The sequence below is a fragment of the Astyanax mexicanus genome, chromosome 8, assembly GCF_023375975.1.
Source record: "Astyanax mexicanus isolate ESR-SI-001 chromosome 8, AstMex3_surface, whole genome shotgun sequence".
Classification (NCBI taxonomy): domain Eukaryota; kingdom Metazoa; phylum Chordata; class Actinopteri; order Characiformes; family Acestrorhamphidae; genus Astyanax; species Astyanax mexicanus.
Genome location: NC_064415.1, coordinates 40,135,825 through 40,159,612, shown reverse-complemented (window position 1 = coordinate 40,159,612; position 23,788 = coordinate 40,135,825). Strand labels below are relative to the sequence as shown.

Here is a 23,788-nt window from a genome sequence, read left to right as displayed (position 1 = left end):
GTCAGAACTTAGAACATGGTACCTTTTGTTTGAACCCATTAAGAGTTCAAAGTTCATTCCATTCATAGAGCTCCTAGTCCCGAGCTGAACAATTCTGGTAATACAGGGGTGTGTTTTGGACCCTTGGTTCTCTCTTTTTTCGTGATTCCATTGGCAGTAAGTAGCTGCTGCTCCTGACTCCCAGTCACAGACTGGGTCAGATATCTAGCATGCCAAATATTTGCTGGACGTCTGCAACTGGTTGGCAATCAGTCATCAGCGCCTTTCAGTAGTTCACTCTACATGACTGAGCAAGCGCAGAGAGATCCCCGATTTGCCTCAGAGCAGAATTTTTGTCAGCGATCAACAAAAACTGTCGGCTATTCAAAAACTGGGCTAAAATAGTGTAGTGTAAATTACACTATTTTACTGATAGGCTGATCTGTATATTGTGATGCGTCTGCGTACCAAAGTACATGGAAACATCACCCATGCCATGCCTGTTTTTTAATAGTTAGGAAATGTTTATAAAATTTTTAGCAGGACTGGTATGTTTCATTACCTCAAAGTGGTCATTACCAAATATGGTTTAGGGTTTAATGGCTCTTTAATCCCCAAAGATGAAAAGACAGATTATAGGCCAAAAAAAGATGGGAAATGGGCTGTTTTGTCTTTAATAAACCTAAGGAAAACTTACAGCTAGAGCTAAAAGCCATACTGCAACCAGCCAGCAGAGGCGCTAAACTTGTGGTGACTTCACCTTTGAGAGACGTTGCTCTGTCCATGTTTTTCTACCACCACTGGTGTAAACAATTAATAGTTCAGAACGTCCAGTCTTAGTTTAAGCCTTGAGCTTCAACTATTTTTATCAATAAATATGAATCAACTTGAAGACTGTCAGAAAGGATAACAAGACAAAAGCCTAAATTCAATGGAATGAGTAGAAAAAAGAGAATAAATGAACAGACAAGTTTGCATTGGCACGCCTGACAATAACGCCCAGTTCATCTCAATTGTTGTTTTCATCTGTAAACTGGAGTTCTAGCAAATTTAATTATATTCATCTCCTTCTTCATCAGACTGTATATTGAACACAATTATGCTCAAACTGACAATGAGAAACAGCAGACGTGCCGGCTAGCGCTGTGAAATGCAGCGAGGCAATTATCAGGCAGCTCGTGCGAATGCTCCAGGGCAGCTGTTGATAAACTGAATTGTGGTGTTATTATACAATAAAGATTCTGACATAAATGAGCAATTAAGATAGTGTTATTGAAAGCTGTGCCGTGCTTTGTGAAGTCAGGATGTGTTACAGAGATATGTACGCGTGTGAAGGGCAGCAGGGACTTCAGAGTACAGAGGGAAAAAAGGGGGGCTCAAAGGAAGAATTCATATCAGCTGATAGAATGGAAGCTGTCCCTTTGAATTATGGCAGCAATTTATTTTTGGGAGTACAGCACAGTTCTTCACTGGCATATTAATCTGCCACATAAAACTCTAGCTAAATGCAAAACTAAACTGAGAACCACAGTAAGCAGGGACGACAGGTCTTCATCTAACCACTAATAAGCTGCACACTGTAGCAGAAAACAACCTCTGAAGAAAGTTCCGGCAATACAAGTGTACATTTTGTAGATTTACAAGAGTATGATGATGCCAGAGATTCACTAATATAATGCGACATTGAGAATACGACTTGACCAATAATATAGCTAATTCTCTTTGTGGCATGATGACAACATGACGTAGGAAGATGTACACTCATGGGGAAATTTTTATTGAGGTATTCTCAAGAGAAAAAGTGATAGAATGATACAAGAATCTAAAGAGCAACTCAATTCAATATCTTCTCACACCTCAGGAGAAACGCTTAGGAGTCAGACTCAAGAGGAACGCTCAAGAGCAGTGCTCAGGAAACATATTTAACATACAGGAAGAACACTCAGGAGGTATGCTTAGGAAACATGTTCAAGAGAGATGCTCCTCAATGACACTCAGAAGGAACAACCAGGAAGCAAACTCAAGAGGAACACAAGGAGTGCTCAGGAGAAGACAGTCAGTCAGGGACAATCAGAAGGGACAGTCAGGATGAATGCTTAGTAAATATGCTCTGAGAAAGACACTTGAGGAAAGACAGTCAGGAAAGACATTTGGGAGAGACACCTGGGACAGGTGTTCAGGAGAGATGTTCAGGAGAGATACAGGGACACTCAGGAGGGTCGCTCATGAAGAATGCTCAAGTGACAACTGTATATCACTTAGTGTTGGTTTTTCACATTCAATTCCAATGAAATATATTTATGTTTGTGGTTGTAATGTGACAAAATGTGGAAAAGTTGAATGGGGTATGAATACTTTTGCCAGCCACTGTATTTAACAAGCACATTTTTCAACATCTGGTGTAAATAAAATGTTGCCATAAAAACAAAGACCGTAATTTACTGCAGTAAAAGAGACAACAAAGTAAAAATATTTATCATTTATCATTTTTGTTTCCATATTGTGTAAGTCTGACATATCCATATATTTTCTGCCTTAATGTCTGTGCTTTAATGTTCGTGGTTTAGGGCACAAAACACTTGTGCATCTATTTTCACGACTATTTTCTTCATTTCTTTTTACGTCTTCAAATAAACAGGCTTTTCTTTTTTTGGTCCCTTCAGTGCTGATATATGTGAACGACCTCTCCTCTGTATGGCCGGTCTGTATTTCACAAAACTGTCTGGATCCGGTTGAAGGCTGTAACAATTCTTTTCTTACTGACAAACAAGTACAGCATATTTATTTCAGTGACATGCCAAGATTGCACAAACAGCCAGAGCACTCAGAAAAGAACAGTATATTTTGTGTTGGGGCAAAGATCCTAAACAAGTTTAAACACCAATCAGAAATAACATTAAAAACTCTGCCTGGTGAAGCGAATAACTTTGTCTAACTGGTTACAGATACCTAGTATCTGTTAAAGAGGGGGATTTACAGCTGCAAGAAAAAGTATGTGAACCCTTTGGGATTACTTGAATTTCTGCATAAATTGGTCATTAAATGTGTTTTGATCTTCATCAAAGTCACAACAATAGACAAACACAATCTGCTTAAACTAATACCACACAAAAAATTACATGTTTGCATTGTTTTATTGAACACAGCATGTTAACATTCACAGCGAGGGGGAAAAAGTATGAGAACCTCTAGACTAATGACTTTTCTAAAAGCTAATTGGAGCCAGAAGTCAGCCAACCTGGGGTCCAATCAGTGTGATAAAACTGGATGTGCTGGTTAAAGCTGCCCTGCCCTATAAAAACACACACCAGTTTTAAGTTTGCTTTTCTTAAGAAGCATTGCTAAATGTGGATCATGCCTCGCACAAAAGAGCTCTCAGAAGACCTACGTTCAGGAATTGTTGACTTGCATGAAGTTCGAAAAAGTTTTAAAAAAGTATCTCTAAAAGCCAGGATGTTCATGTGTCCACGGTAAGACAGACGGTCTACAAATGGAGAAAGTTCAGCACTGTTGCTACTCTCCCTAGGCATGGTCTTCCTGTAAAGATGACTGCAAGAGCACAGCGCAGAAAGATCAATGAGGTGAGGAAGAATCCTAGAGTGTCAGCAGAAGACTTCTCTGGCACATGCTTTTTAAACATTTTTGTTGACAAATATACAATAAAGAAAAACATATAACAAGAATGGAGTTCATGGGAGGACACCACGGAGGAAGCCACTGCTGTCCAAAAAAAAAAAAAACATTGCCGCACGTTTGAGGTTTGCAAAAGAGCACCTGGATGTTCCACAGCAGTACTGGCAAAATATACTGTGGACAGATGAAACCAAAATTGAGTTGTTTGAAAGGAACACACAATGCTATGTGTGGAGAAAAAAGGCACAGAACACAATCATCAAAACCTCATCCCAACTGTGAAATATGGTGGAGGGGGCATCATGGTTTGGGGCTGCTTTGCTGCCTCAGGACCTGGACAGATTGCAGTTATCAACGGAAAAATGAATTCCCAAGTTTACCAAGACATTTTGCAGGAAAACTTAAGACTATCTGTCCACCAACTGAAGCTCAACAGAGGATGGATGATGCAACAGGACAACGACCTAAAACATAGAAGTAAATCAACAACCGAATGACTTCAACAGAAGAAAATACACCTTCTGGAGAGTCCTGACCTCAACTGAGACACCCAATTGAGATGCTGTGGCATCATGACCTCAAGAGAGCGATTCACACCAGATATCCTAAGAATATTGTTGAACTCAAACAGTTTAGTGAAGAGGAATGATCCAAAATTCCTCCTGACTGTTGTGCAGGTCTGATCTGCAACTACAGGAAACATTTGGTTGAGGTTTTTGCTGCCAAAGGAGAGTCAACCAGTTATTAAATTCAAAGGTTCACATACTTTTTCCCCACTCACTCTGAATGTTAACATGTTGTGTTCAGAGGAACCATGCAAATATATAGGTTTTGTGTGGTAATAGTTTAAGCAGAACACATTTATTGATTAATTCATGCAGAAATCCAAGTAATCCCAAAGGCTTCACATACTTTTTCTTGAAACTGTATACATTAGGCAGCAAGAAAACAGTCAGCTCGCACATGAAATGTGCTGAAAGCAAGAAAATTGAAAAGTGTAACAACCTGAGTCATGCCAGACAACTGGATTAGAACATCTCCAAATTTCAGACAGGTCTTGTGGGGGGGTTTCCTGTATGCAGTGATCAATACTTACCTAACTGATCCAAGGAAAGGCAATCAGTTGCCCAGCAACAGGGTCATGGGCATGTAATTGATGACTCACTTGCTACATTCACATTACAAGCGTAATGATTTAATTCAGATTTTTTGCTTAGATTGGATTAGGATGTAAAATGGCACGTAGGCAAAAACACGGGTGAATTTTAGTTTTTTTGGCCACAAATGAAGGTGGTTTCAAATGTGACAACAGTAGGATTTGTACAGATGCATCTGAGCCTGCATGCTTGGATTTTAATCTGTCATTTGAATCACAATGTTACAACAACAACAGCCTTATCTAATACAGAGTGACAGGAGACAGGAGAGCGAGGATCCAAGACGATCAAGAAAGGTTAGTTACTGAAACAGACCTTGTTACCACAGCAACCCATACAGATACCTTTGTAAATCCAAATCTGATCACTTGACACCAAAAGTGTGAACCCCCCTTGCTATCGGGTTGCCAAGGGACAACCATGGTTGACAATGGTTGGCAAAATGTTGCTTGAAGGTTCATTTGGTTTCGCGAGGTGTCTTAAGCGGTTGCTATGTGGTTCGTATGATTTGCATACCATGCAGGCATCTCCATATCAAGCACCTGGGACACAATAGAAACCACATTGCAACAAACAATAAGTGCAAACCACAACTAGTCATATTAAGCCTAGGGTTTGTGTTTTTTTCTCCTAAATCTATTGTAATTTAACTATGCATAACCATAACCAGTCATATTAAGACTATGCTTGAAGTGCAAACAGAGACAGAACATTTTTTTAATACAGTACATAGCAACAAACCATGGGAAAAAAGCAAACAAAAAATGAAAAAAGTATTTGCTCCCTTACAGTTTTCTTTTTTTTTTTTTTTTTCATTTTTTGCCATACTTAAATTTTTAAGTAAATATAATATAAAAAGCACCTTCTTAAACAATTTATTTAGGGAAAACATCTATCTAAACCAATCTAGCCTTGTGTGAAAAAGTGTTTGCCTCCCATAAATTAACTGTGATTAATCACACTTTTCACAATTTCTTCAGATTTCTTTAGATTTCTTCCCAATCTGAGGAAATTCAAAAACAGATGAGAAAACAAAGTGTAAGTGTGATGGTCTGGGGCTGCTTTGCTGCTTCAAGGGCCTGGACAACTTGCTGTAATCGATTGAATTAGGAATTCTGCTGTTTACCAGAAAATCCTAAAGGAAAATATCCGGCCATTTGTTCGTGACCTCAAGCTCAGGTGTACTTGGGTTCTGCAGCAGGACAATGATCCAAAGCACACAGACAAGTTCACCTCTTAATGGCTTTAAAAAAAAAAAAAAAAAAAAACTAAATGATGGTTTTGGAGGGGTCTAGTCAAAGTCTGATTGAGATGCTGCAGCATGATCTTATGTTTGGTCCGGTTAAAACGAACTCTGGTCCGTTTGTAACTTTAGTACGGTTCGATTAAACAGGTGTGAAAACAGTAATCACACTCGGGTCCGGTCCCAAACGAACTCTGGAGCGGTTCGCTTTGGTCAGACATAGTCCGGTCTCGATCCGACCCAGCTATTAAATATAGTCCATTTATTTGAGCTTAACTGCTGATAAGGCGCAGTTTAAACTGATACATTGGCCAGATAACAATGATTGCTCACAGCCACGTGAGTCGGTTTACTATGTATACATATGCATGTTCAAACCCTGTGTTTGAAAGCGCAGCGTTTCAGCGTTCAGTGTTAAAGCACAGAAATTTGCGCTGGAACACAGAGGAAAAAAAAAAAAAAAAACATTTTGTCTGCTGTCTAAACATATAATTTGAAAATATCAGATCTGGTGTGTCCACAGATCACTTCTGTGTCACATAGGGGTGTGACGAGACACTAATATCACGAGACGAGACGAGACGAGACACGATACTGGGTTCAAAAGAACGAGACGAGATTTAAAATTAAATTGAAAAATGAAAAATGAGTTTTATTTGACAGAATAATATAACGCAACTTAACAGACTGGTTTCTCTCACACATTGATTCTATAAGAAATAGAAATAAGAATAAGAATAAAAATAAAAATAAAACTTTTCTAGTGCAAACAATAAGTGCAAACCACAACTAGTCATATTAAGCCTAGGGTTTGTGTTTTTTTCTCCTAAATCTATTGTAATTTAACTATGCATAACCATAACCAGTCATATTAAGACTATGCTTGAAGTGCAAACAGAGACAGAACATTTTTTTAATACAGTACAGAGCTAAGGGATTAGTACAACTGCCTATGAAACAGTCATGTGTAGGATTTACTGTTTATTGTTTCCACTGGAGCCAAAATGCAGCCAGACATACAACTTAAAAGTAGCAGAAGCATCTTCTATGCAAATGCCCGAAATTTCCTCTTCTGCTGAGAGCTGCTCTCACTGCTCAGCCACCACATGCGCTGATATCGCTACTGTGTTGCCAGATCACTCTTAAAAAGTCCACACTAAACTGTTTTTTTTCTCCTTTTTTCCCCTTAAAAACCGGTTTAAGCTTGGCGAGGAATATTGTCACACCCCTAGTGTCACATGAAGAAAAACTCAACCTTGTAATATTAACATATAAGCCAGTGATGCAGGCTAAGAAGGCCTTGTCTCACAAACTACAGGACAGCTGTGACACTCTCTTGGTGTCAGATACCACAGGACACCTTCAGAGGTCTTGTAGAGGTCATGACTCGACTGGTCAGAGCTGCTTTGGTGGTCCGAATAGAACCTACGCAATATTAGGCAGGTGGTTTCTTGTCTGATCATAGACATCATGAGGTAAAATGAATGAAACATGTCTGAGCAACAGCAATTACCCTGATCAATAAACACAAACTTTGTTCCAGCAGGTTTTCACAGTCAATACCTGTTCCCTCCTGAACATGACACAAAACAGCAGAAGCATGTATCGACAAACATAATAGCACCCAATTACAGGGTCATATGAAGGTGGCCTGGCATCCTCCTCTACTGAAAAATCAATTCTGCTCTGTGTAGAAAAAGATCAGGGTATTATTTAAAAAATGGAGGCCGATAAGAATCTGCTAAAAACAATTGATTCATGTACCTTTAAAAAATAATGATACAGATTTTTTTTAGCTTTGAAAGATATTCCTTTTAATGTTGCTACATTCATTTACTGCTAAACTGGTGGCTTGATTTAATTAGAATTCCCAAACAAATTATGTGCCAACTATGAAAACTCGAAGAAAAGCACAGCAGTGCCAATACTATACGCTATAGCACAAAACTTGAGTATATTATTGCGATTATACCACAGTTCCAGTATCGCTGTTTATTGAAAAATTTCAGATAATGAGGACGATAAATTTCGATCTGTTTGGTTAGAAAAACTGAGAGTTAAAATAGTTCCATTTCTGCTTTGTGTGTAGTTGCGCTGTTTGGCTTGTAAGCGCTGCCTTGTTGCTAGGTTCTACGTATGTGGTGGAGTAATACCTGGAGAGCTTCGGTTACAGTGCATTACCGGCTGATAATGTCACTCATAAAAAGCCTCTCATGCAACCACTTTGCAGGGTCGGAACTAACTGTGGAATAATTAAGCAATAAGACACTTACGACAATTACAACTAAACCGCAATTCCGTTATCACTGTTTATTGAAAGATTTTGATTTAAAGAGGACGAGAAATTAAGATCTGTTTGGTTAAAAACACGTTTTAAAAAAGTTCCATTGCTGGTCTGTTTGTAGCAGCACTGTTTGGCTTGTAAGCGCTGAATCGTTGCTAGGTTACCTGTATGTGGTGGAGTGATATATGTAGAGCTTTGGTTTAACTCCAGGCTTGTGGTGGGAACAGAGCTTGCAGATCAAGCTGTTAAATTTTTATTTAAAGTCTGAATATTTACTGGTCTAATACTGGACATAAGCTTTCCGCCACCACAGAATTATGATGTCCACAGTTTTGTACTTTGATGTCTCCTTAATAAACACATAACTTTATAAATTACAGCAAATATAACCTCTGATAACTAAAGTAAATTGAGTTTTGTAGGTAATGTGGTTGAATAAATTAATGGAAAGGTGTTGCTTGAAGGTCCCTATAGTGTTACTAGGGGTTTGCTAAGCTATGACTGCTGTGGTTTGCAATAACATAGGAACCCCTTAGCAACCACTTGGCAACTTCATAGCAAACACTTAGCAACCAACTAGCAACACCTTAGCAACCACTTGGATACCACCCAACACAAGTTTCTAACCAAATGGATGGAAAGAAACACAAGATGTTAAGTTAAAATTATTGGCCACATTTATTTTATATCATGGTTTACAGTCTAATTCTAAAGAGAGAAAAAAAAAAGTTTGCATGATTTACTACCATGTACCACGTTAAAGCAAATAAACTCTGAATTTCAAAGAGACTCACTATTTAAGCCTTTCATTAGAGAACTATAGAAAGGTCTAAGATGAACTTTTAAAACTTGTTCTTTTAAAAGTACCTCTGGCAATGGCAGATTTTTGAATTATGAGCAGGGTGCCCTTGTGCTCTGTTCCCCCTGTGGAATTCGTGTACTCTTGCATAATGTTCTGATTTTTAAATGAAGAGTACATTATTCAACAAGGTATTAAAGCCTGTACGCACACGAACTCACGCTAATAGCTATAGGCATTTGCATGCATTTTTAATTCTGCCATGTTCTACAGTAATCTTTTCATTTTGTTTTCTGAATTGATTTCGGGGCACATGAAAAGGACACTTGCTTCTATATGTACGACTAAAAATTCTGAATTGTTATAATTTTGGCACATGGTACACAATAAATTTCAGTATGTAAATATATAATAGTATGTATTTATGCAAAGCTTTTAGACCTCAAAGAATGCAAAGAACACAAGTTCATGTTCATAACGTTTTAAAAGTTCAGAAATCAATATTTAGTGGAATAACCCTGGTTTTAAATCACAGTTTCATTCAGTTTGGCATGTTCTCCTCCACCAGTCTTACACACTGCTTTTGGATAACTTTATGCCACACCTGGTCAAAAATTCAAGCAGTTCAGCTTGGTTTGATGGCTTGTGACCATCCATCATTTTTAAGTGGTCTCTTATTTTTTTTACCAGAGCTGTATGTATTGTGGTCGGTTTTAAAGTAAATACCTTGATAAATGATTACTTAGATCACAGGGATGCTGGCTTCCAAGCAGTTCCTAAAATTGAGAGTCCCCAAACTCTGGAACAACCTTCCCGAAAATATTTGGAATCCAAGATACAGACATACATCTTTAAGTCTAGACTGAAAACTTACTTATTTAGTTTAGCTTTTTTGTAATTAATGTTTATTGCTTCAGATAAGGCTGCAGATCCAGGTGTTCATTGAGAAATCATAGGGAATTGTGGTAAACTGCGATGCTGGTGCTGTTGTTCTCCCACTGCACACGGTCACTCAGGTTTGTGGACAGTGGAGTGGGTGAATGCCAGTGTTTCAGGGTAGCTCCGTGTCTATGTTACCTTCTGGCTCTCTCTCTTTAGAGTCAAAAAGAGCGCCTGGATGTGAATCTACACAGATTTGAAAAAGATTTGAAAATTGTTTATTCAGGTGAGTCAAGTGCTTCTGTTTATTCACAGTAAGCCACAGTTAGCGCTAGTAAATGCTGCCCGACAATGCTACACTGGGGAACCCTGAGTGTTCTGGTAAGCCAGGGCGATAATAGCTAGCGATTTGTCCCATGTAGCCTGTTTTAACATGGTCAACACACAGGCTACAGTCAAATATGCTAACCACTGAATGGTGAACGAGCTAGAACTTAGCACGGTTAGCAGCTAATGCTAATACTGCTTCAGCAGATCTAGCAGCAGCAGGTTAGCAGCAGGCTACAGTTCGATAATGCTTACCTCTGAACGGCGAAAGAGCTAGCGCTTTGCACGGTTAGCGGCTAATGCTAATACTGATCCAGACTCGGTGCTGGAGAAACTTTGCTGAAGAAGAGTGTTATACAGGAGTTTTAGTAGAGTGGCTTTACTGCTACTTACAACCTGACGGAGCGGAGCTGACGGTCTGTTATTGGTCCCGCCCATAACCAGCCCTTTAACAATAACCACACCTTTTTTGAATAGAGCTGAATAACGTTTTAAAAACCGAATTCTGTGGGGATATAAAAAATTGACAATATAAGCAGAGGTTACACTAGCTGTTGCATTTAAATAATGGAGGTAGGATTACAGTATATTAGAAAAAAACGTGATTGAGAGTTGTCTGTTTTGCCATTAAAACCTATGGGAATGGGTGGGGTTACACAGCTTTCTGAAACCGAACAGCAGGGGGCACCTGACCTGTGGTGGATTCACTTTTGAGAGACGATTCTCTGTCCAGCTATACACAGTCTATGGATTAAACCAAAAAAGGTCCCCTGTAATTCGCACAGGCTAATGCTAATAGCTATAGTCAATTGCATGTATGCTCTACAGTTGTCTATTCCATTCATTTTTTGCTCAAGTTTTGGAGAGCATGAAAAGGACAATTCCTTCTAGAAATAAGACTGAAAATTCAGAGCTATTTGCTCATACTTAAAACTACTGAAGCAGACCAAAATATAAATTTGGCACAGGGTACAAATGAAAGCCTTGTAATTATGAGCAAGGACAAAGAGACAGAGACTCAGAGCACAAGGACTTAATAAGATCTGAAACAGAAGAAATGAATGAAATGCAACACTTTACTTCAATCCAGCCAGAGACTCGGACAACCAATTCATTACAAAACATTCATGCCCACAACAGTGGGCAGCTTTCAGGGCTAAATTAAACACTAAGTGTGGTGGGACGGCGGGCGAGACGGAGTTGGAATGAATCACTGAGTGACAATAACAAGTATTTTTGAACCTCTACCTGTAATGCGTTTCAGGGTGGACGCACCTCACCCCAGATGGTGCCTGATAATGGGAAAATAAATGCCTTGGGAGCAAAATCACACTAGCAGCAAGCCTACATGGTAATGCAAGTGGCAAACATGTATAATAGAGGGTGCACCGAGTAAAAGAGTGCACCTCTGATCCGTCACTGCCATTAATAATGAAAAGATGGAGCTGTCAGCAGAAGAGGAGGAAATGAGTCACAAGAGCACTATCAGTATTGTGCAGCATAAACAATAGGGTAATAATGGAGCATGCTATAATTTCATAATGAAGCCTTTGGGTGTTTAAACCAAATGCCTGAATGATGTAATAAAGAGAGTTAATGGTAGACCTTCTGTCAGATGGAAGTGAGACAAAGGGAGGTCTAGAAAATGACTTAAGAGCCCACAAAATGAAGAAGCATCGATGTGTGCAATTTGCAAGACCTTATAAACCATAGGTCCCAGCCTCCTTTTCTGATTTTCTCAACAAAAAAAAAAGGATTTTGTGTCAACGAACAAAAAAAAAAGGTCAGAATTTATAACTAGACCGCTTCAAAGATTTAAAGATTTTTCACAAACAATAAAAAAAAAAAACATATGGTTCTTAATCTTCATGCTGGAGCATAACCAGAAGGACCATCTTGCAGAATTGCACTTCTGTTCTAACACATTCACTTCTCCTCAGAAAGGCGCAGCATGTAATTAATGTACTTAATTAATGATTACATGCAAAGTAGGTAATAGTGCACAGGAGAGCCTCCTAATGACCAATGTGGTTGAAACTTAGTAATAAATATCATCCTGTCTATAACTTATTGTGGAACAATAATTATTCTGACCTACGATTACACATTTCTGTCCATTTACGTTTAACAATGCGAGGCATGTAACTGTATAAAAAGTATGTATGTAATTGTGCGCATGAGTAAGAGGAGGTTTACTACTAGGTGAGGTTTAGTGCCTCTATGATTTACAGTTTAAACATTTAAACTAGAGGTGCAAAAAAAATAAAAAATGCTGATAACTGATAACTAAAAAAAACATTTGTGCAGGCTTTTCATTCATTCTAACCATTTTTCACCACTACATAAATTAATCAGCCTAACTACAGTGCTATAGTGCAAACTAGCTCTGCTGCGCAGTGTTCATTATTAGCTCTCCACACAGGAGAGCACAAGGTATTAATATTTAACAAAGAAAATGGGATAGAGCCTCATCACATCTAATCTCTCACAAATTACAAATGCTGACAGAATGTTGTGAGTACTACCAAAAGATTCCCGAAAACTGGAGAGGACTCAAAAATACATAAATAGAGTCAGAAAACGAGTCTCTGACAGGTGACAGCTTGTTGATAGGTGGCTCATGTGACAAAACCTGTGAAAACCTGGACCAAAGTCTCAGGTCTGCAGTCTGGCAGTAATGCAATTATTGCTAAAATGGTGAAATAAGAAAAGGGGGATTGATTTGGTCATGCAGTAGTACCAGTGGACTACTGAAAACTGAGATGGGGCAATGCAGATTACGTAAAAGTGATGTTAACAGGTGATTATAACCATGACTTGGTATAAAATCAGTGTCCCCAAAAAGCTAAGTCTTTGAGGAAAAAGAGGGGAAGAGCATCTCTAGTTTGTAAGAAAAAAAAAGTGTTTGAGAAAATGATTAAATGTTTTTTTTATGTTAATTTTAATAAAGATTGGAATTTGCATACAGTGAAGGAAATAAAATAAGTCTGGAGGTCTGGAGACTGGCTAGGTCACTCTATGACCTTAATGTGCTTCTTTTTGAGCCACTCCTTTGATGCCACGGCTGTATGTTTTGGGTCATTGTCGTGCTGGAAGACCCAGCCACGATCTATTTTTAATGTCCTGGCAGAGGGAAAGAGGTTCTCACTCAGGATTTCACGGAACATGGATCCATCCATTCTCCCAATCATGCGGTGAATTAGCAGAGAAACACCCCCTAATAACATAATTATTCCATGCTTGAGAGTGGGGACGATGTTCTTTGGGTCACAGTCAGCATTTCTCTTTCTCCAAACACAGTTGAGTTGAGTTAATGACAAAGAGCTCAATTTTTGTCTCATCTGACCACAGCAGCTTCTCCCAATAACTCTCAGAATCATGCAAGTGTTTACTGGTAAAATTCAGACGGGCCTGCACATTCTTGCTTCATTGCAGCATAATTGGTTACCAATGGTTTTCTTGGTGACTGTGGTCCCAGCTACCCTGAGATCATTAACAAGTTTCCCACTGTAGTTTTAGGCTGAACTCTCACCATCCTTATGATCAAAGATACCCCACAAAGTGAGATTTTGCATGTAGCCCCAGATCGATGTTGAATCACAGTAAATTTGTATTTCAACGGTTGTCTCCTTCTCTCCCATCGTCTTATTTATGGATTTGTAGCCCATTCCAGCCTTGCAGGTCTATGATCTTGTCCCTGACATCCTTAGCCCAAAGCTCTTTAGAGGTTAGAGTCTGACTGATTAACTGAGTTTGTGGACAGGAGACTTTTATACAGGCGACAATTTAGGACAGCTGTCTTTAATGCAGGTAACAAGTTGATTAGGAGCATCTAACTGGTCTGTAGGAGCCAGAACTCTTAATGGTTGGTAGGAGGATTAAATACTTATTTCTCTCAGCAAAAAGCAAATAAGTGTATATAATTTATACAATGTGATTTTCTGGACTTTATATTTGATATTCCATATCTCACTGTTAAATTAACCTACTCTTTAGATTATAGACTGTTCATGGCTTTTATCAGTGGGCAAACTTAAACAATCAGCAGGGGATAAAGTATTGTTTCCTTCACACTATTTCTCCCTCAACAGTGCTTAATACTATTAAAGCATTTAAGCAATCGTGGGGAACGGGCACATGTCACCCCGCTGCTCATTGAGCTCCATTGGCTACCAGTTGATGCTCGCATCAAATTCAAAACTCTTACAATCGCCTACAAGGTGATGACAGAACAGCTCCTTCCTACCTGCACTCGCTCCTGAAGGCTTACGCTACCTCCCGGCCGCTGCGCTCCTCCAGTGAACGTCGCCTCGCTTTGCCAAACATTCACACAAAGCAATCCAGACTGTTCTCATACAGAGTTCCCCAATGGTGGAACAAACTACCTTCCACTACCAGATCAGGAGAATCTCTCACTATCTTTAATAAACTCCTGAAGACAGAGCTCTTCAAAGAGCACTTACTCTCTTAACACCTCTAACACACTAAATACTTCTAACCTCATTTCCTTCTTCCCCTCCTTCACTCCTCTATCCTATTATTCCCCTTTGTCCTCCTTTTATCCCTATCCAAAGATGTTTTTCCTTTAAACTTATTTTACATTGTACTTGACTATTGTAAGTCGCTTTGGACAAAAGCGTCTGCCAAATATAATGTAATGTAATGTAATTTTAAAAGGAATTTATTTTTAGTGAGTAAAGGGCTTGGGTTTACTAAGCTGAACACCCATGATCTCTGGTCTCTCAGATAACACCTGCATCAAGGTCAGTAATTTAACAATAACTGATAGAACCACATGGGCAAGGGATTACTTTGACAAACTTTTGCCAAACAGTACATTATTGCCCCTTAAAACTTTACTGTGAAAAACAGACACCAAATGTTAACCCTCTACAGAAGCAAACAATATCTTAGGGTCATCACAAAGTGGAAATGTATATTTTGGGAAAAGGAAAAAAAAAAAAAAACAGTACTTCAAATTTTTAGAAAGTGATGGATGCTGTCAGCTTTGGGCCAAAGATGAAAAGCACCATCCAGACTGTTATCAGGAACAAGACATTTCAAAAGCCAGAGTCTATCACGATAAAGGGTTGTGTCAGCGCCTTTGGCGAAGGCAATTTATACTTCTGTGACGCAGTATTAATGCAGAAAATTACACTGAAATCTCAGTGCAACATATGCTGCCTTCAGGACGCTGTCTTTTCCAGGAATGTCCATGAATTTTTAACTACACGCTGTGCAAAACGTTATTGCAGCATACATTACAGAGACACGGCTGTGGAAGAAGAGAGTGTAATGCTACTGGCCTGGCCTGCCAACAGTCGTAAACTGTCCCCAATATAGAATGTGCAGAGGCTATTGTGACAATGATCCAGGAGTGTGGCACAGCTTTGGATGTTTCCAGGAAGAACGGGACAAAATGACACTAGAAACATATGGTAATGGTATCCTTAAAGCCAAAACGTCTTTCTCAAGAGTTGTGAGAAAAAATGACCACAATGGCAAATCGGTTGCTCTGTGTGACAACTTGCACTGTCTTTCTTTCACTCGTGCTGTCTTTCTCACTCATGCTGCCTCTCCCTCTCTCATTCGGTCTGTCTCTCTTACTCTGTTCTGTCTCTTGCTAACTTGTGCTGTCTGTCTCTCGCTGTCTCTCCCTCTCTCTTACTCAGTCTGTCTTTCTCTCATTCATGCTCTTTCTCCTTCTCTCTCTCTCTCTCTCACTCGGGTCTGTCATTCTCTCACTCGCCCGGTCTCTTGCTAACTTGCGTTGACTTTCTCTCATTCGTGCGGTCTCTCCCACTTTCTCTCTCAGTGTGTCTTTCTCTCATTCGTGCTCTTTCTCCCCCTCTCCCTCTCTCTCTTTCTCTCTCTCTCTCACTCAGTCTGTCTTTCGCTCATTCATGCTCTTTCTCCCCCTCTCTCTCTCACTCGGTCTGTCTTTATCTCACTTGCCCTGTCTTTTGCTAACTCGTGCTGCCTTTCTCTCATTCGCGCTGTCTCTCCCTCCCTCTCTCTCTCTCTCTCTCGCACTGTCTCCCCTCTCTTTCTCTCTTCTGAGATATTACAATACTGTAATAAAGCTCTAGTCTGTCTGGCCTAAACCACACTACACTATTATTACTACCCCCTCTCAAACCAACAGGGAGATAGCAGCATTAAAAAAAGAATGATTATGATTCATTTTTAAGTGAATGACACACTAATATAATTGAATTTAATTTAGTTTATATAATGCTGACAAAAAAAAAGAACTCCTAAAATTGAAATGCATAAAGCAATATGCATGGGAAAAATATCTGTAGTTCAAGCACAAGCAGTGATTTTTGTTCTTAATGAAGTGCCACAAACATGCTCACTGTTTGTTCCAACAAGATCCAGAAAGATGGAGTATCATGGTGACGGTATGAGAATGGGATTACTCATGTCGGCTGTTAAATAAATACGTTGTGTGAGAATAATTATCGCTTTCTGTAATTTTTGGTCACAATTTAGAAAAAGGTTTAGAAAAAAGTACTGATTGGGTATTGGTAATTAATTCAAAGTATTGTATGTTATTGAAAAGTTTAAAAGAGACTCAGCCCTAGCTAGGAAGATGATTGTTTCTGATCAGGAGACTTTTCACGATTGCTGAGAAGAGCAAATCAGCCTTAAAATGGCCCTGATTACATATTCTAGTGTGAGCCAAGCTTACAGCAGCAAAGTACTCAATCACACTACACTTACTTATAAGTTTCTTGACTTATATGACTTTTTTCCGCAACCTTTAATTATTCATCAGGTAAGAAACTTGACAGCTTCTGTGAATGTCAGCCGCAACAGTCCAAATGATGTCAGAAGTGTCCACTTTTCAACACATTTCAACCCTTCATCACCACCACATGCCTGCCAAATCCTTCACAGTGCATAAATGAGCTTAAGACACCCTGCCAGGATGTAGTTTAAAAGTACATCTCCTTACCCTGAATGCAGCGAGGATGATGCGGGTGACCTTCTCTTTGACAGACTCCTGGAGGATGTCGGAGAGGGCGGGCACTACGTTGTAGCGGCGCAGCTGTTCACAGAGCTGAGGGCTGAAAGCCAGGAGCCAAACGCAGAAGATCATCTGGTACTGCAGCTGGAAGCCGCACTTGTTACTCAGCACGGCCGTGATGCTGGAGAAAACAAGAGGCCAGAAACACTGAGAACTGACAATCTACACCTGTAAATGCACCTGCAGTCCACCTGCAGTCCTCAGCAAAGTTACATGCTGTAATTGAAGGTTTTGGCACTTTTCTGTCAAGTGTTCTGAAGCTATGGCACAGGCAGGTAATCTGAGATGCTGTTGAAAGAGAATTCACATAGGAAGAACAGTGGGCAGCCTTCAAGCGTCTAGACAGGTGGTGCTCATTTAAAGAGGATAGAACAGAAACCTACTACACACAAAGCTGTCAGTGACTATACAATATATAGTTCACCTTTTTCTTATTTAATGGAAGAAAAAGGGGGAGGTTAACGAATACCTAACTTTCCTAAGATGGTATAAAAAAGTTTGGGTATTCCTAATAATTTTCAGGATTTTCCTTTATAAATCTTTGATTGTTCAGATCAGCAATTTCAGTTAAATATATAATATAGCAGATGAACACAGTGATATTTGAGAAGTAAAATTAAGTTTACAGGATTCACAGAAAGTGTGCAACAATACTTTAAACTAAATTATGCAGGCTAATATGGCATATTAAACCGAATCAGTGCCATTTCTGTCCCCAGCAAATTACATGTATAAATGTGCAGACAACATTTTATTATTAAGCATAGTGTCTTATACATTGACCAAATTGCAAAAGTAATATATGCAATAAAAAAAAATTTAAACGAATTAGATCACAAAAAAACATTTGTTACCTGTCCCCACTCTAAATAACTATAAACTTTACCATGGAATATAATTATTACAATCCTACAGAGAAGTATTTTTTTGCATTGTTGTGTGACTCCCAATGCTAAATCCCCTCTATGCTTTACAAATATTTTTTCATAATAAATCCATAATATTTAAGTTAAAATACACAATTTCAATCCTGTTACAGTAACACATTACCTCATCTGAAACACCTGGAACATTCTACAAGTTAGATCTACAACAGGAAGTTACATCAGCTGGTTCTTCTGAAGATCATGGGAAAACCAACATTAAGTTCCCTCATCAGTTTTTCTGTATATTTGATCTTATTGTAACTATGAGTGAGGAATAAGTGATCTCTACACTCATTACTGTTGCCTAAATTAATCTTAATCTTAAAAATTTAAAAATACACATTTTGGGAAAATCACTCGAATGTCATCAGTGTCCTCATGCTATTAGCATAGGCTCCATTTAGCTATTTTTTATGTTCAAACTCATTTCTGTTACTCAGAACATAAAAATTAAACAGGAATTAGTGCAGTAACAGGAGTGAGTGCCAGAAACAGGAGTGAGTGTCAGTAACAGGAGTAAGTGTCAGTATCAGGAGTGAGTGCCAGTAACAGGAGTGAGTGCCAGTAACAGGAGTGAGTGCCAGTAACAGGAGTGAGTGCCAGTAACAGGAATGAGTGTCAGTAACAGGAGTAAGTGTCAGTATCAGAAGTGAGTGCCAGTAACAGGAGTGAGTGCCAGTAACAGGAGTGAGTGCCAGTAACAGGGAGTGAGTGCCAGTAACAGGGAGTGAGTGCCAGTAACAGGGAGTGAGTGCCAGTAACAGGAGTGAGTGCCAGTAACAGGAATGAGTGTCAGTAACAGGAGTAAGTGTCAGTAACAGGAGTGAGTGCCAGTAACAGGAGTGAGTGCCAGTAACAGGAGTGAGTGCCAGTAACAGGAGTGAGTGCCAGTAACAGGGAGCGAGTGCCAGTAACAGGAGTAAGTGTCAGTATCAGAAGTGAGTGCCAGTAACAGGAGTGAGTGCCAGTAACAGGAGTGAGTGCCAGTAACAGGAATGAGTGCCATTAACAGCAGTGATTTTTTTTTCATAAATATAAATTATTTAAAAATGCAGTCAACCATTAATTAAAATAAAGTATTTATTAAGAGAAAATCACTAGTGAACTTGCTTTTAAACATGCTTGTTTAAATGTCACATGCGTTTTGTAACCATCTTCAGCTTAGAAACCTTGTAAAAAATAAGTAAAGCAGCCTGAGTTTGACCAGTACATGTTTTGAATAGTTAAATATCTGTGTTGTTAGATTCAAATTTGTTGAAAATGACCTAAATCAGAACACCTTTGCCTGTTTACACTGCCATATAAATAACACATCTGTATCACTTATGTCAAAAAGAATCAGATTTGGGCCACTTTTTCCTGCTGTGTGAATGTAGAATTTTTTTGTTGCTATTACAGATTACAGATAAAGCTTTGGGTCATTGATTATCGGCACATGAAACAAAGAAACTAGTTGTATTGGCAGGTAAACCATATCACTACCCCCACCATGTTTAACAGACGAGGTGGTATGTTTTTGAGGTTTACCAGTGAATTAAGTCTTCTGCCATTAAAACATATGCAGATGGGCAGAGCTACACATCATACTGCAACCAGCCAGCAGAGGCACTGTGGTGAGACCTGTGATGGTCTTGTTTTCTATATCAATTTGTTTACATTATAAGAAGTGAATCTTACCAGTTCACACCATCCGCCTCAACCCAGGCAAACCTGTACTCGTTCACCCTCAGCATCAGCTGCAGGCAACCAGCCACACACTGCACATACTGAGAGCTCTGTGGGAGGAAAAAAAACACACACACAAACACACACACACACACACACACACAGAAACAAACAAAAACACAACCACACACACATTTGCATGCACACAAGGAGACAAGACAAGACAACACAACACAGTCAGAATGTGAATGATCAGAATTATTGGAAACAAAAAACTTGCAAAGAATAAAAAAAAAACTCAATGAAACAAGGCTGCAGAAGTAACATCTAAAAACACTCAGTCCTTTAGCATTCACATGCAACGTCTTTAGACTTAGAGAACTATCTGTAGGAACATGCGCCTTCAGAAAGACAGATAGTGCCACAATGCAGAGGAAGAGATAAAGCAGTGGAACCTGCAACATGAACAGAGAGGAGTTAGCAGTAGGGCTGCAACTAACAATTACCGGGGTAAGCGTATAATCGATCATTTTTCTCGTTTCTAGGAAAATCCAATTATATATGGCTATATGTGTTCCAGTGTGATATGAATCTCAGGTTGGAGACAATTATTCTAGACTAGTGGTATCACACGTGAACACACACAATTACTTTGGGAACTACCACAGAAAGAAGTCTGGACACTGAAAACCTCCCTCACTGCTGTCATCCATTTCCCATTCCGCATAGTAAACGTAGAATGAGTTAAATTGATGCAAAAAAATAAAATAATTAAAATGACCTAAATCCAAATCACATCTGTGTCATTTATGCCAAAAAGAATCATATTTGGGCATTTTCTATGTGTGTGTGTGTGTGTGTGTGAGAATATAGCCTTCTTTGTTGCTATTACAATTTACACATTAAGCTTTGGGCCATTGATTATCTGCACATGACACATAGAAACTAGTTCCATTAGCAGCCAAACTATATCACTACCTCCACCATGCTTAACAGATGAGGTGGTATGTTTCAAAGGTTTACCAAGCTCAATTACAAATAATCAGTTTTTAATTAAATAACAACATATAAACATTATGTCACTACTGTTGAGTTTAGAAGGTTGATATATTTTATGCATAATAATATATATAATTTATACATAATTTATACATATCAAATCTCATAACTAACTCTTTCCTTTCTCCTATTCTGTGCTAGTAATATCCTCAACACAACAAGGAGAGTGAAGTTAAGTAAAGCTTAGCTAAGTAAACAAAACTGTAATCCTTATAAAAAAATCTTTTAAATTCAAACAAGTGCTGGATGTTAATCTACACAGATTCCTCTCTTGAAAACTTTTGTTTATTTCTGTGAGTAAAGCGCTTCTGTTTACTTACAGTAAGCTTAAATTTCCAGATTTTGTACTAAGGCTGGGTGCAGCAGCATTAGTGGCTAACCGCTAGTGCTAGCCACGGTTAGCGCTAGTAAATGCTGTACGACAATGCTACACTTAAGAACCTTAGTGTTTAAGTAAGCCAGGGCCATATGAGCTAGAGGTTTGTCACACATAGCTTGTTTTAATATGCTAAACATACAGACTACAATCCGATATTTTTGCCTCTGATCGGTGCAATTAGTGGGTAATGCTAATGCTGCTCCAGCAGCGCTAGCCAGGGTTAGCAGCAGGCTACTGGCCGATAATACTAACCTCAAAATGACAAACGAGCTAGCGTTTAGTGCAGTCAGTGGCTATAGTTAATACTGCTCCAAACTTTACTGAAACTCCTGTATAACACTGCACTTCAGCAGAGTGGCTTTACCGCTCCTTACAACCTGAATTCATACATAAGATGCAACGGATTATAAGGCGCACTGATGATTTTGGGGGAAAATTAAAGAATTTTAAGTGCACCTTAATAGTGCGAAAAATACTTTCAATATTTTGAACTTTATAAGTGTGTGAACAAAAAAAGAAAGAAAAAAACAGTCTGCTGCTAATGTCTACCGGCATTAGATGTGAAATTCACTTCACTTATCATTAAGTCAGGAAGAGAAAAGTAAAGCTTAAGTAGCTGTTGAATAATTGTTGCAGCCCTAGTTAGCAGAGTGACAGAAAAGAGAAAATAGTCCATTAATCACTGAGAGGAAGAGAGAGAGAGAGAGATACAGAGTGAAAGAGGCAGAGGAAGACAATGTTGCAAACCAGCATGAAGGAAATAAGCATTAAAGCAGAGGCTCAGGTATAAAAAGTTAGAGATCATGAAGAACAGCTGAGTCATAAGCAGAGGCTTCCTGAATGCTGTTAACATCATCCTAGCAGATTCCATAAGACAACAAAAGAAAACTAAGAAAAAAAAAACAAATTCAGAGCAAATACTTCTAGTCTATGAATGCTAGATGCTGATAAGCGAAACAAACGGAAGGTAGTGACCCTGAACACAATCTTCCCTTGTTCCTTTAATCTACAGAGATGCAGCATCTATTTCAGGAAGAAAAGAGGGGATTCATTTAAACGGAAGCAAATGAAAAGCATATATATCTGCTGCAGAAAACGCACTGCTTGCGCTCAGACGGGCACAGGCCAGAGAGATAGCTAGAGTAGCTGCGGAGCAGAGCTGTAGCTGTAGCAGTTATAGAGGGAGGAAAAAAAAAAAGAAAGAGAACAGGTGAATGAGAGAGATATGCAGCAGAGATCAGTTAACGCCGCGCTGGACAGAGGTGCCCTTCTGAAAGCTGACCAGAGGCCCGGGTGCACAGCTCTCGGTGAGAGCATACTCACTTCATTGGGAGAGATGGTCCCTGTTCCTGTCTCTGCACCTGTACCATGTAGCTTCTAACAAAAAAAAAAGATAGAAAATAAAGGAAAAAAAAAAATAGAGACAAAAAAATGTGATGTGCTGAGATACTGCTTAACCTGCTGATTCACTGGCCCACTGTGGCTCATCAGTAGAACAGCATGTTATGGAGTATGTCATGGAGTACAAGTTCTGGGGGGGGGGTTTAATTAACTAAACAAACAAGCAAACAAACAAATCCATGGACTCCACTGAAATAAAGCAGACACTAAAACAGAAACAGCAAAAAAAAAAAAAAAAAAAAAAAAACACATTAAAAGAAATGGGCTTTGTTCAACAGCCTTGCAGTGCTGTTCCCCATGATGAATCCCAGTTTACACATTATACTGTTTGCCAGTTTCAACAGTTCACTAGACACTACTGTTCAAAAGCATGAATTTAATTAGGGTTGGTTAGTATAATGTTTATACCACATACAGAAGTCAAAATTGGTTTGATGGTATCTTCAAATGAGGCTGTAATTCAAAATAATGAATTTGTCAGATTTCACATTTCTGTTCCGTAGTAATCCATCACACCCAAATGAGCTGCATTTAAAATAGACAGAGTTGTTAAAAAGTTGTTTAAAAGAGGCCAGTTGTTTTAACATTAAATGCCTTTCATTACACCAACTCATATAAATTAAGTTTGTTTTACGTAAAAATGAGATATTCTCATTAAAGGCACACTAGGTAGGATTTCCTTGATTATTGATCTTTTTAAAGAAGTGTAATTACAGCTTCTAATTACAGACTCACTGCAGCGCTCCATTGAGGTGTTATAGGAGGAATAGCGGCTCTCTCGTGTCTGTGCCAGAGCTCCTCTGAGCTCAAACCAGACTCTGCAAGTTTTCCTAGGCGGCCGAGACCAGTGTTCTCAAGAACTGCGGCACTTTCCAGAACTGCGACCTGCTTTCCGACCTGTAGTTCTAAGAGTTCTACAAGGACTACAAAAACCTGCCATAGGAGTTGGTTCATTCTTTACAGACGCTAACTAATAGTGATGGGCACAGCAGCTCTTTTAGATGAACTGAATCATTACAGTCCG

The 23,788-nt window shown here is 39.0% G+C and overlaps 1 protein-coding gene across 3 annotated transcripts in view; it reads right to left on the bottom strand.

The window, feature by feature from the left end:
- Positions 1–23,788, bottom strand: part of atp6v1h (ATPase H+ transporting V1 subunit H) — a 95,113-nt gene that overhangs the window by 40,683 nt on the left and 30,642 nt on the right. For 2 of the 3 annotated variants that reach the window (XM_007260174.3, XM_007260175.4), the window contains exons 7-9: positions 22,687–22,740; positions 19,938–20,035; positions 17,263–17,455 (exon numbers count right to left, since the gene is read on the bottom strand). In XM_007260174.3, the coding sequence (XP_007260236.1) occupies positions 17,263–17,455; positions 19,938–20,035; positions 22,687–22,740 (345 nt within the window). The remainder of the gene's footprint in view (positions 1–17,262; positions 17,456–19,937; positions 20,036–22,686; positions 22,741–23,788) is intronic. The other variant, XM_015608574.3, reaches the window with a different exon arrangement.